The sequence below is a fragment of the Tauraco erythrolophus genome, chromosome 16 (assembly GCF_009769465.1).
Source record: "Tauraco erythrolophus isolate bTauEry1 chromosome 16, bTauEry1.pri, whole genome shotgun sequence".
NCBI classification, from domain to species: Eukaryota; Metazoa; Chordata; class Aves; order Musophagiformes; family Musophagidae; genus Tauraco; species Tauraco erythrolophus.
In genome coordinates, this window is record NC_141480.1 from 3,573,490 (window position 1) to 3,586,606 (window position 13,117).

Below are 13,117 nucleotides of genomic sequence, written 5' to 3' on the forward strand. Positions count from 1 at the left end.
ATATTTCACCCGTAAATCTCTCTAAGGAACTATCGAGGCTATACATATATAAAATATATATTTATATGGTGGCATCGGCTCCGAGGCGCCTTCGCCGTACAAGTATGTGTCTACAGCGCTTATTGACTTTGGATTGCAATCGCTCCCCAGCCCTTGTCCTTCACTTTGCCCATCGGCGACCTCTGCAAACAGCCGCTCCGCCCGCCGGCCCGCGGCCGCGGGAGATGCGCGTCCGGGAGGGGCTGGCACCGACAGCCCGCACGGGGGGGGGGATTTCCGAGGGTTGCTGAGCCACAGTCCCGCCGCCGCGATGGCATCGAGCAGAGGTTTGTTGGGAGATGATCATTATAGCTGGGATTACCGGGAATAACCACAGCGACGGGAAGGGCCGCTGGAGCTGCTCGGTTGCTTGAATGGGGGGTTGCTCTAGCTCCGCGCCGGGTTTAGGCCAACCCAGGAGAGTCTTCTCCTCGCACCGGGCCCTTCCTGGCGCTGGCCCCCCCGCTGCCCCCTGCGCTGCTCGCCCCGCACTTTTCGGGCCCGTCTCCTATCACGGAACCGCTCCGGGCGGCATCGCTCCGCGGCCGGGAGCTGAATTTCTTCTGTCCGACCAGGATCCCAATTTTAGGAATTACAGTGAAGCCCGCAGCGGCCGGGCGCTGTCTGCGAACCGCCTCAGCGGCTCCCGAAACAGGCAGTTTCCCCGACATCCCGCTCCCCTGCCCCAAAGCCGGGCCCGGAGCGGAGCCCTCCATCCCCGCGGCGCTGCGCGCCCCTCTTACCCGGACTCGGGGCTCGGTGAGGTTGGTCCAGACGGCGATCTCCTCCCGCATGCTCATGTCGGGGTAGCGGTTTCGCTGGAAAGTGGCCTCCAGCTCCTGCAGCTGCTGGCTGGTGAAGTGGGTCCGCTGTCGCCGCTGCTTCTTCTTCTTCGCCGGGTCGTCGGCGGCCCCGTCCTCGTTTTTCTGCTCGCCGCTGCGCTCCTTTTCTGAGGTGGGATGTCGGGGTTTGGAAGGGGATTTTTGTTTGTTTGTTTGGGGTTTGTTGTGTTTTGTTTTGTTTATTTTTCTTGTTTTTTTTTTTTTTCCCCCCAAACATAAATACAGGCACACAAAGGCAGGCACGCCGCCCCCACCCCCGGGCCTGCCCGCCCCGCCGGAGGGACGCGTGGGGGCACCCACGCGGGTCCTGCCAGGCCCTGCACCCACCGAGCGTCCCGCAGCCAAACCCGGCCTTTCCCGAGCGGGCTGGGGAAGGAGCATGGAGCCCTACCCGGGACCAGGACACCCGGGGAGGCAGCGGGACCCCCAGGGCGGCCCGGTTCGAAGCGGGCCCGAGGGGTAAGAGCACACGTAGGGGAGCTGGTTCCCCGCAGCATCGGCCGCTCTGCCTTTCCACGGCCCTTTTTCACTCCCTTCAACCCAAGGCGCGATCTTTGCTCCATTGTCTTTGTTGTGCTCGGCCGCGACGGGAAACTTTGGAAGGGCAGGGATGTAAAACCCAGCAGCAATTAATTGCAAAAGGCACCCTCTCTCTCTGCCTCTCTGCTCCCCCACTTATTTTTTTTTTTCTAATTATTATTTCTTTTGCCGTTTTTAGGATTTTAGTGTTTATTTTAACCCGAGGCTGAGCGAAGCCCTCTGCAAAAATCATATCGAAAGAAGCAAAGAAAAAAAAAAAAAAACCACAACCAAACAACACAGGAGTGTTTTCATTGTCGGGATTTGCGCGGACTGGAAGCAGGAATCCAATCCCTGCCCCTCCGCAACGGGGGGACAAACCCCGGCTCCCTTTTCGTAACGGCCTCTCCGGCTTTCCCAGCCCGGCTTTCGGTCAGATTTGGCCCGATTTAAGAACTCGGAAAAAAACTCAAAGGCCTGAACGAAACGTGCTCCCGGCCCGGGCCCCGGCGGGAACGGGGAAAGGTGCGGCCGGGCGGCGGGCGCGGGAGACTGCAGGGCCGGGGGGCCGCGGCCATCCCCCCGGCCTCCGTCCTGCTGCTGCCTAAAGGAAACCCGGCAGGGAGTTTTCCTTTTTAGAAGGTTTTTCTCTCCCCTTTTAGACGATTTTGTCCCGGCGGCGGCGGGCCCGGGGACATTTCTACAGCCCCGACCTCTGCGAGGTAAGCGGGGGTCTAAAAATAATCGCGGGCTGCATCCAAAGCCCGGGAGGACTCGTCCTTGCAAAGTCACCCCTGGATCGCTCTTCGCCTGGGCACCCTCCAGAGAAAAAAAGCCGGGGGGGGGGGGTAAGGGGTCGAGTGGGTTCCAACGGCTCAATGGAAATCCCAAAAGGGGCCGATTGCAGCCCCGCGGGCCTCCCCCTGCTCGAGGTGGTTTGCAGAGCAAACAAGGCCTCTGCAGCGCAGACCCCATCGCCCCGGCCCCCCCGGCCCCCCCGGCCCCTGCACCGGCCGAGCCGCGGGGCCCGGTAGCGGCGGGAAAATGGAAACCAAAATAACCCCCGCCAAGACAAATCCTCTTGCTTTGGGCTGGGAAGAGCCCGGAGAAACCGGGACGAGAGGGAGCGGGGGGCGGTAGGAAAGCGGCCGCGGCCGCGGTGGGATCCGTCCCGGCGGTCCCTCGCCCCGCTCCAGGTTTAATCCCGCCAGGATTTCATTTCAAATCCAGTCTCCGCGCCGGGCTGTGATACAATTTCGAATCATAACGTACGTTAGCTTTAATTGGCTTTTGTACCTTTTTTTTTTTCCATTAAAAAAAACCCGAAATGTAAATGTATTTTGCAGCTTCTCAGAGAAGCGAAGCAGGCAGGTCCTCAGCCCTCCTCCGGCACCGAGGGGTCACACACAGGGGTTGGGCAAAATGGAGCAAATCTCCCTCTCTAATCTCAAATAATCCCCTCTAATCTCGGAGTCCCTTCCAGACGCCGGTCCCTAACTTTGTTTGCGAATCAGGCTGGGAGGCACAACCCAGACCCTGTTTATCTTCGGGTGCCACTTCGGGACCGAGTCTCTAGGTTATAGGACTTGCTAAAACTCCGAAAAGCAACACCAGCTATTAAAAAAAAAAAAAAAAATTAAATAAGAGGTAAACGGTCCATGAAAGGGTCTCGGTGGAGAATGGGTATCACCCACCTTCCTGCAGCTTTTGTTTCCTTCTCCTAGATTCTCTTGTCACTCTAGAAATGTTGTTACTTCAATTAAACACAAACTGGGAAACCACAGCTTTCCCTACAGCCCTTGGACATGGTGGTCAGAGCGCGGGGACCCTTTCCAGCGGGAAAACCTCTCCGCGGCCGCGCACATCTCCTCCGCGGCGGCCCGCGCTGCCTGCGCCCGGCCCCACGCCACCTCTCCTGCTCTGCGGGATTTTTCTTTCTTTTTTAAACTTTTTTTTTTTTTTTTCCTCCCTCCTCTCCTTTGACAGAGAGATCTTTTTCCATGTCTGCACCACCCGAGCTGGAAAATAAACCCGGGCAAAAGCTGACATTATTTCAGAAACATCCGGCAAAACCGCACTCCCCAAAGAGCCCCCTCTTCCCTTCGATCCCATCAGTTAATAACTGTGTTTTTTGTAAAACAGGAGCAGCTCCAGCGACGGGGCAGGGGAGCCGTGTGTGTCCTCCCGGTGAGCTGTCAGCGCCGGGCACGGCGGGGGCGGCAGCTCCGGGCGGGCCCCTGCCCCCCGCTCCGGTTCTCGGGGCTCGCTCAGGACGGAGCCACCGGGATCACCGGCAGCTCTTGCCGTCCCCCCCCTTCCCTTCGTCCTCCCCCCGCCCCCCCATCGCCTCTGGTTGTGCGGGGGGTGCGGGCAAAGCACCACCGACCGCCCCGCGAAGGGAAGGCGCGGTGGGGAGGGGGAGGCGGCGCGGGGGGGGGGAGAGGGCCGGGGACGCGGGGTGGGGGGTGGGGGGGTTACCTGGCACCTCCGTGTCGGAGGATTCACTGGCTGAGTTCTCGATCGGGTCTCTGGGTTCCGAGGATCTTTGCAAATGGAAGCTGGAAGCCATGTCATGGGAGGGTTGGGGTCTCAAGCTCTCGGGCAGTCTCTCCAAATTCATTCCACCTTCAAAGGAATCCATGGCAGGGGCGCCGGGCTGCCTGGGGGAGTTTGCAGGTGTTTATTCCACACAGAAAGGAACAAGGAGCTTTTTTTTTTTTTTTTAAGGAAAAAACAAAAACAAAACAAAAACAACAGCACGAAAACCAAAACCAAATCCACTTATTACTAACAGTATTATTTTAAGGGTATCGGAAGAAGAGATCTGGGCAGTGCCTCGAAGCCTGTTGTCTCTGCTCGGGGAGAGGCACAGCAGTCCGGCCGCATAGGCAGGGAAGTGGTAAAGATCCCTTATAGAGAAACGCGAGTTGCGAGTTGGACAGTTTAAAGCTAAAGAGATTAAAGTGACCTGCCCTAGAACAAATGCCTGTAGTTAAACGGGGCTCCTCCCCCTGAAGGTTAAAACCTCCCCGTCTCGCTAATGCATCACTCCATCTAGTGCTCGCCCAGCCCGGCCGCGCGGGCGGACCTGCCTCCGCGCTCCCCGCCGACGTGCGCGCCTTGCGCGGCCGCGGCCAGGTCCGCGGGCCCCCGTCGGCCCCTCGCCCGGCCCCCGTCGCCCGGCTGCGTCTCCTCCGAGGGTGCCTCCCCTTCTCCTTCCCCTCCCCCGCAGCCACCCCCCAAACTCGGTGAGGCAGTAAAAATATTTCAGAAACGAATGGGAAGGTGGAAAATCACTCCCAGCCGCGCAGGGGGCGGCTCGGGACCCCCTGCCCGCCCCCAGCACCCCGCCAGCCCGCCCTCCTCCGCAGCGTCCTGCCAGCCGGCAGCGCGCAGGTTGCGCCCCCGCGCAGCACGGCATCTCCGCGGGTATCCCTGCACCCAGCCCGGCTGGGCCTCCAGGCCCGCGGAACCTCCGCCGCCGCGCTCTGCGGTGGACGCGCATCCTGCGCACCCCTCAGCATCCCTGCGCGGGGCTGCGCGGCCCGGCCCGGCCCGGCGACCCCACTGCGAGTTTCAGTCCCGCGGGGAACACGTTCCTCCGAGCTGGAGGGGATTTCTTTCGGGGGTTGTGTCTGAACCGTTTTATTCCTTTTTAACATTTTTTTTTTTTTTCCTGACTGCGGAGTTTATAATAAAGGGGCTCGGACCCTTCCCGGCGGCCGGGAGATCGCAGCCTGGGGAACAGCGGCCGAACGCTCCCATCGCATCATCTTTCAGCACATGATTAATAACAAATAATTTTCTTCCCGCAGCCGAACTCGCGGTGACCCTCCGGAGGGGTGTCTGCGGCTCTGTCAGCCCGGGGGCCGGCGGGGAAGGGGCGGGAGACACCCCCTCTCCTGCTTCTGCAGCGGGCACCGGTGCGCCCAGTCCCGGTGCGGTGCCCGGGGCGGGTGGAGTGGGACCGATTCCCATTGCTGCCCGCGCAGGCCTTGAGCCCTCCCGGATAGCACCTTGGTGTTTGAGGAGGTGGAACATCCCGCAGGAAGCCCTCAGCCTCGGGGGGAAGGTGGGAATCGGGGGTACCGGAGGGGCAGGCGGCGGGGGGCTCGCTGCACCGGGGGTAGAGGGCGAGGGGAAGGGGGAGAAGGACCCTGACTGTGACTCTGCCCGGGGAAAGGACCTTCCCTCTTTATTTTCTCGGCTCACTTGAACTGATCCATCCTGACACTCTATTTTGCTTTCAAATCAAGTAAAGATGTGGGAGAGAACTTTTGAACTGGTTTATGGAAAAGTGGAGGGGAGCAACGTTCCAGCCGCGCAGGCTTTTCCTGCCGGGTCCACCCCGCGCCCCCCGGCAGCGCCGCGCAGGGCCCGGCCCCCTCCGCCCGTGGGCCCGGAGACACCAGGTGGGGAGAACCCAGAGCTTCCAGCCCCAACCCTCTGCTCTCCAGTGGCTTTTGGAGTTTAGGGGTTGGACAGGTGGGTCTTGTCAGGGTCAGGTCTCCCTACTTGTCCCTTTTCCTTCCCCCCCCCCCCCCCCCCCCCCCCGCCCCCCCTTATTTGGAGTGGCATATTGATGTCCGTCTGTCTGTCCGCCGCTCTCGGCTGAACTCCGCTCAGGAGTCTACAAAACGACGGGGAATTTCGGGTACCCGAGGTGAACCAGGCAATCTCGGGGCTGCTGAAGATGGACGTGGTTTAAAATGCAAATATTTCCCACGGCCAGAGCCTCTGGGTTTCGAGGGGCTCAGCTGATGCAGGAGCCCACGGCACGGGAAGGATGGGGACCTCGTCCCGGGGGAGAAGCGAGAGGTGGGAATGGCCTTTCTCCCGAGGAGCTGGAAAGGTGATCCAATTGCAAAAGTGCACCGTGCCTGAGACCCTTCACAGTCCATTTTTTTTTTTTTTCTTTATTTCTGAAAGAGAGAGAGGCGGCAACCCCGGGTCAGGTCTCCGGGGGCTCCCCCGCTCTCAGCGGGAACGGGATGGAGCCCGGCGGGCCGTGCTGGAGGAAGGCTGCCGACAGCCCGGCTGTTTTAAATCTACTGCTCCTCAAAAACGGAGGCGGGATTTTTCTTTCTTTTTCTTGCATTTTCTCTTCTTTTTTTTTTTTTTTTTTTTTTTTTTTAATTATTCAATTCGCCTAATTTACAGTTTTGATTCTGCTCTGTAAAACATATTTTAAACAAAATATTTTCTTCTAGACTCAATTCCTCCCTAGCGGGCGCGGGGAAAGGCTCAGCCCCGGGCACCGGCGGCCGCGATAACGCCGGGTCCGGCTGCCTCCCAGAGCGACGGCGCCCCCAGCTCCTTCCGGGGGGGTCCCCGGGGCCGACACTCCCCGACACCGGCGTTAAATAGAGAGTAACGGCCCGGCCCTGTCGCTCCCGGCTTCATCCTGTCCCCCCCCGCGTGTCCGCGCCCGGGCCGTGGCGCGGGTCAGGCAAGTACCGCACACCTGCGCACGGGTGGGCAGTCTCCTATATATATGTCTTGTTTGTGCCTCCTATATGTCTCCCGTGGAATTAAGGGCATCCTCTCGCTCCGCGCCTTGGTGAGCGGGGGGCTCTTATCGCAAAGAGCCAAATCCGCCCGGTTCTTCCCGTCGCTGGTCGCGACAACACGTGTCGCGACAGCAGCGCGCCCTCGCAGGGCGGCCGCCCCTAGATTAGCTCTTTCCCTTCTCTCCTCCCCGCCAGGTTCTCTCCGTTTCGGGATGCCGGGTACACTTCTCCGCCGACAGTCCCTTCCGCCAGGCGCTACGTCACGGCTCCATCCGCGTGACGTCATGCTTGGCTTCCCTGACGTCTCGCCTCGCCTTTCAGCCAGGCCAGGACCCAAGGCAAGCCTTGATGTCCCGCTCGGGGCCGGCTGCTCTTCCATCGACGTGAAGGCGGGACTGCGGCCGGTGGCGGGAGGGTTTTGCGTGGGAAACCTCCGCGCAGCGCCGCTCCGCGCCCGCGCAGCCACCGCACCCCGAGGCTCGGTGGTTGCATCAGGGATCCGTAAAACGCTGGAAGCCCGCAAATAAACCGCCGTGCTTTCCTCCTGCTATAAATAGCCCAAGAGCGAGGGATGGCGCTTATAAATAAATCAGCGCTGGCCACGCCGGTGACAACCCTGTGAAGATGAGGACGAGACGCGTCTGAACGAGAGCAGGACTCCCGCTGACCCCGAGGGGCGGACGGGCCCCGCCGAGGGCGCGGGGGACGGGGCCATGTCGCCCCCCAGGTGCTGGGGAGGGGGTCTCTGCTCTCGTCCCAAAACCACCTGGGCCGTATATCAGGCGGCGAAGTTCAGTCTCTGCCAGCTTTTCCTCTTCAGATTTATTAGCGTTGTATGGACTCAGATTCAGTCTATAAATTATTGGGAATTGTTACAAAAACGAAAGCATCTCCTCCCAAGCGTACCTCTGTCCGAGAGGACAGGGAAGCCCTCCGAAAAACAGCTGCAGTGAGGCAAGAGAGGAGGGAGAGGCTCCCCAACCCAACCAAACCCAGCCCAACCAAACCCACCTCAATCAAACCCAACTCAACCAAACCCAGCCCAACCAAACCGAAGCCCAACCAACCCAACCCAACTCAACCAAGCCAAACGAAACCGCAACCAAAACGAGCCAAGCCAAACCCAAACAAAGCACTCCTAGCCAAACCAAGCCCAAGCCAGCCAACCTCCTCTTGGTGCCCCGGTCGCGGAGCCCAACAGCCGGGAGTTGCTGCGGGAAATAACAAAACCCTCCTAAAAATGTCCAGCGTGCGGTGAAGGGGCATCGCCGGGACGGTGAGAGCGGCTGGAAGGGCGCAGCTCCCCTGTGCCCTGCGCCGGCAGCGCCGCGACAGCGCGCAGGGGTATTTTTAAAGCTTCTCTCTACGAAAATGTCCCCTGCCCGGGTGGATGAGTGGTTTTCGGCCTCCAGTCCCCACTCCCGGCCTTTGCTGGTGCGTGGCTCTGACCCACGGGACGTCCACGCTGGTTAGGAAGAAGCGGAGGCCGGGGATGCGCGCAGGCATGTGCGCAGGACAGCGCGGCGCCCGCGGAGCGCGGACTGCACTGGTGGGGGGGACGATGTTTGTTGTTGCAGTGTACCGGGGGGGGGGGTGGTGTCCGTCAGGACAGTGTCCCGGGGGGCCCTGCCCCAAAACAGCGTCGCCTCAAACGCCGCCTTATGCGCAAAGTGGAGACCCGCGTGTACGCCCCCGCGCAAGGCAACGCTCAGCACCTCCCACGCCGCGACCGTAGCCCCGGCCCGGATCCGGTCCGAAGGGAAAACAGAAGCCAACCCCAAGTAACGGCGACCACAAAACGAGCCCCGGCACCCACCGACCTCCCGCCGGAGCCGGAGCCAGGTCCCCCCCGGGCCGGGCGGAGCGGGCAGCGGGAAGCAGAGAGGGGGAAGAAACCCAGCCCAGAGAGCATGTTAAATCGCTCAGGAGAGGAAGGTGGAAAATTACGCTGGCTCCCAGCCGGCCTGTCCTCCTCTGCGCAGCCAGAAGAGCAATTTTCCTAAGAAGTCGAAGCAAAACGAAATAAGCCCTTTTTGGATCCGCAGCCTTCGTCCCTTCGCGTACGGGCCAAGCCTCCGCCTTCCGCGGGCGCGTAGGGCCTTTCCGCGCAGCGCTGCGCCGCGGATGCTCGGCGGGAGGGTTTCCAGCGGCCGCCCCCGGCCTCCCGCAGCTTCCCTGCCCCATCCCGCCTCCCTCGACCCGGCGGACCCTGCCCCAGTGCCTCGGCTCTCTCCGCCATTGAAACCCAATGGGACAAACGGAATTTTCTGGGGTGTTTGGTCCCTGACACCTCCCAGGGCACCCAGGGCACCCGGGGCTGCGGCTCGTCCCAGCTCCCCCGCCTCCTCCCCGCCATCCCCATCCGTCCCCGGGGCTGCCCCGGGCGTCGGTGGCCAGCGGCAGCGCTTGCAAAAACTCGGGATGAAAAAGTTGAAGGCTTAATGTTTTCTGACAGATACAAATGATACCCCAAGGCTTTCTTGAAATGCAGCGACTGACGGCTGGAGGAACCGTTCTCCTCTTCGTTTCTGCAGCTGGAAGCAGACGGGGGTGGCGGTGGTGGTGGTGGGGTGGTGATGTCCCCTTGGGCTTCCTTCCCCTACCCTCACCCCGAAAATAAAACTATCTCCTGGGGTCCACTACCGACCTGGGACAACCATTTATTTTATTTTTTTTTTTTCCCCCAAAATGCCTGGCGGCACAGTCCCACCCTGGCCCAGAGCTGCTTCCCAGTCCTCTCCGCATCCTTCACACCACAGGCACTGAACTCTGCTCTAAGAAAATATTAATTTGCTGTTAGCAGCGGATTGGGTTTATCTCTGGCCGCTCGGAGCCTGGTGTGAGCGGGAGAGCGCCACTGCCCTGCAACCACAATGCCGGGGGATGGACAGCTCGGGAACCCGGGAGTTGTTTCCCGAAGTGGCGGGGGGGGTGTGGGGGGGTGGAGAGAGAGGAAAAATCCTGTATAGTCCCACAATCCCCTCTCTGAGCAGAGGGAACATGCTTTTCTTATTAATTGATGGAGGAAGGGGCACCGGAGTTTGCTAGGCAGCCTGCTCATGTTACTCCGTGCATCTTTAGATCCCGAAATGTGTCGCTTTTGTGGACTGAAAAAGATGGCTCTGAAGCAGGATAATCAAAGGCCCGGGCACTCGGTTGGCATTTGCTGACCACCCTTCTTCAGCACAAAAAAGAGGCTGCGTTCGGAACCGCTGATGTTATGTTTCCATCTGGGTTTCCCTCCACCTTGTTTGGGGCGAACAACCTCCTAATTGCTGCAGCATTTGGATGGGGGAAACACATTTCCCTTAAAGAGGACATTTCCTGAAAGGCTGAAATATTTTAATAACTCGCTGGGCTCTTTAATGTTCTCAGAACAGCAGCGAATCTCTGCAGAGCCGCACATTTCCTGCTTTAAAATGCAAAATCAGAGGGAAAAATAACCTTTATTCAGCTTCTTCTCGTCTATATTTTTTTATTCTTTTTTCCTTTTATTTTTTCCTTATGTTTCTTTCTCTGATTTTATTTTTGTTTTCTCTCCCCTCTCTCTCTCTCTCTTTTTTTTTTTTTTTAATTTCCCCCGAAAGGCTGATTTTGCCCCGTTGCCCGGCGGCATCGCGCTGTTCCCGGCGCGGTTTTGGCGCAGCCCCCGCTCGTCTCCGCTGCCCGGGGAGAAAAACCGCAGCCGAGAAAAAGGCACGGGACACTTTTCTTTCCAGTTTCATTGTGCGAACGGCCGTATCTTAACGGGTACATCTCGGAGAGAGATAGGAACACACTGCCGTCCAGAGGGCTGTGCTAATCAGCACGCCGCGTTAGATATAAAAGTTCAGGGCAAGTAAAACGAATTAGTTTTATTAGCACGTTTAGGAGGCGGTCTAACGAAGGAATTCGGCTTTACTAGAGAATGTTTTCTCCTCCCCTTTTGTTTAAAAGCAACATATATCTGAGCTACTCATCACGGGAGGGAAATAAGGCATCGTTCAATCTGCGGTCATTTTCTCGGGGAAAGGCGCTCCCCTCTCTAAACGCGATAAGAAGGATATATACTCTTGGAAAGACACGATTTCACAATAAAACCTGCGTGAACAATAAAACCGACTGTAAAGGACAGGCTGCGGAGCCCGCCAGGTTATTGTTCGGCGGTGGGTTTCGGTAGGAAATATCTGCCTCCATCATACGCGCCTTTAACTCGGCTAAAACTTTCCCAGGGAAATGTTGCCACTGCTCCAGCGCCGGATTTCCAGGGACTTTGTCCGTGTTTCAGGCAAATGAAGGATTTTGAGGAGGTTCTCCTAGTGAAGTAGCTCTCAGGAAATATTTGGAAGTCGGCTTTTAGATCGGCGGCTGGAGCTGGCTCAGGGAATGATAACCCGGAGACATGGACCTTGGTTTGTTAAGTGGAAAATATATATTTTTAAATTATTATAAAAAAGCAAACGGCTTTTGGGTCCTCGATTCAGGCACAACAGTATTGGTTTACGTATAATTAGTGCCTCGGATTTTGTGTTTGCTTGCAGTGCGGTTGGCAAAATTTGGGGAAAAGGGATGAAATAATAGAAAACTCGCCCAGCGACAAGTTTTTTAACGTGAGACCTAAAAATATCTCCGAAAGATACCGTCGGTGGGGAGCCCTCACGTCCATTTAAGCGAGGTTAATGGGCGGAAAAAACCCCTTTTTCCTCCCACTCGGAGAATTTCACTCCGCTGCAGGAAGCGTTATCCCGGAGTGGTGCTGCGAGACACTCGCACTACGCGTAGTTCCTAAAGATGATGCTTATTTTTTAAATCAGAAAAAAAATAAGAAGGGAGAAAAAAAAAAAAAGCGGAGGGACTGTAGAATATTATTTTTCTGAAAAGGGAATTTTTTCGACGGCCCAGACTCTCCCCGCCCGCCCCTCTCCCAGGAGCGGCCGGCTCTCCTCCGCAGTAGCGCAGCCCCGGGCGAGCACCGCGGAGGGACTGCGCACCCCCCGGCCCGCACCACCTGTACCCCCCGCTCGTCCCGGGAACCCCCACCCCGCCGGGGCCGCCCGAGCTTCCGCGCATCGCCGGGCACACAGCGCGGCTGCCAGCGGCCAGCCCCCGCCGAGGGCACCGGGGACGCGGGTGCGAGCCGCGGCTTGCTCCGCGGCCGCGGAGTGTCCTGAGCAGAAGCGCTGGAGGCTGAAAACGGCGCGTTAGGAAAAAAAAAATATATATATTAAAAAAAAATATATAAATGAGGTAACCCCTCTGGAATTGCATTTCCCAGAGCATTTGTCAGAGCTGACGAAGCGCAGAGGCCTCGAAAGAATTTATACACGGTATAAAGATGTCAAGGACTGCGCGGAGAGCAGAGCGCGGAGCGGAATGCCCTTCGCGGTTCGGCTTCCGCGGGCGCGGAGCCGCCGCCGCGCTCCGCGGCGGGACGCGAGGCGAGGCCACGGTGAGGGGCGCTCCCCCTGCGGCCGGCGGCACCGTCCCGTCTCGGCTTTGTTTTCCAGCCCCGAAACCCTCCGCACCTCCGGCCGCCACCCGCGTCCCCGCAGCTGCCGGGTGGGCCTGGAGGTGGCGAGAGGGGGGACGGGGGTGGGACGGCTCCGCGGGACACGCGTGGGGCGGGACGGGGCGCACGGGGCCGCCCGTGAGGAACAGACGGCGACACGCGTGGGGCGGACCGGGCGCAGGGGGACACGCGTGGGGCCGTCCCCGGGCAACTTACCGGGCGGGTGCGCTCGGCGGCGGCGGGGTGCCGGGCCCGGCGGGCGCTGTGCGCGCCCCGGCCGCCGCTCCAGGGTTTTCTTGGGAGATTTCCCCGTCTCCTCCTGACGTCAGTCCCGTCCCAGGGTGCCGCACACGGGGGAGGGCCGGGGGCAGGGCCGGCCGCACCGGGAGACCGGCGGCGCCGGCTGCCCCGCGCCCCTCACCTCCGTCCTGCCGCCGAAGGCATCCCGGGGCCCGGCCCCCCGCCCCGTCCGGCGGCTCCCGCCTGGCCGAGCCTCCCTGCTGCCGCCGGCCCTCGGTGCGCAGCCCCGGGCCGGCCCCCGGGGCGGTTTCGTGCTCCCGGTTACACGGCCCCTGCCCTCTTCGTTTCCTCCCGGACGGTGTTTTTGTCCAAGGGGGCAGGGACAAGGAAGGGACATGTTTTTTTTTTTCCACCTCCTGAAATACGCTCCTGCTTCAGGACTTCGGTGTGGAGGTGGGTGCGCAGCGCCGAGCACCCCG

At 59.7% G+C, this 13,117-nt stretch overlaps 1 protein-coding gene across 1 annotated transcript; it reads right to left on the bottom strand.

The window, feature by feature from the left end:
- Positions 1-443: 443 nt before the first annotated feature.
- On the bottom strand, positions 444-4,041 carry PITX1 (paired like homeodomain 1). Its single transcript, XM_086621811.1, has 2 exons — positions 3,879-4,041; positions 444-988 (listed from the first exon to the last, which is right to left on the bottom strand). Exons 1-2 carry the CDS (start codon positions 4,039-4,041, stop codon positions 444-446), a joined length of 708 nt encoding a protein of 235 aa, XP_086477937.1.
- Positions 4,042-13,117: the final 9,076 nt, after the last annotated feature.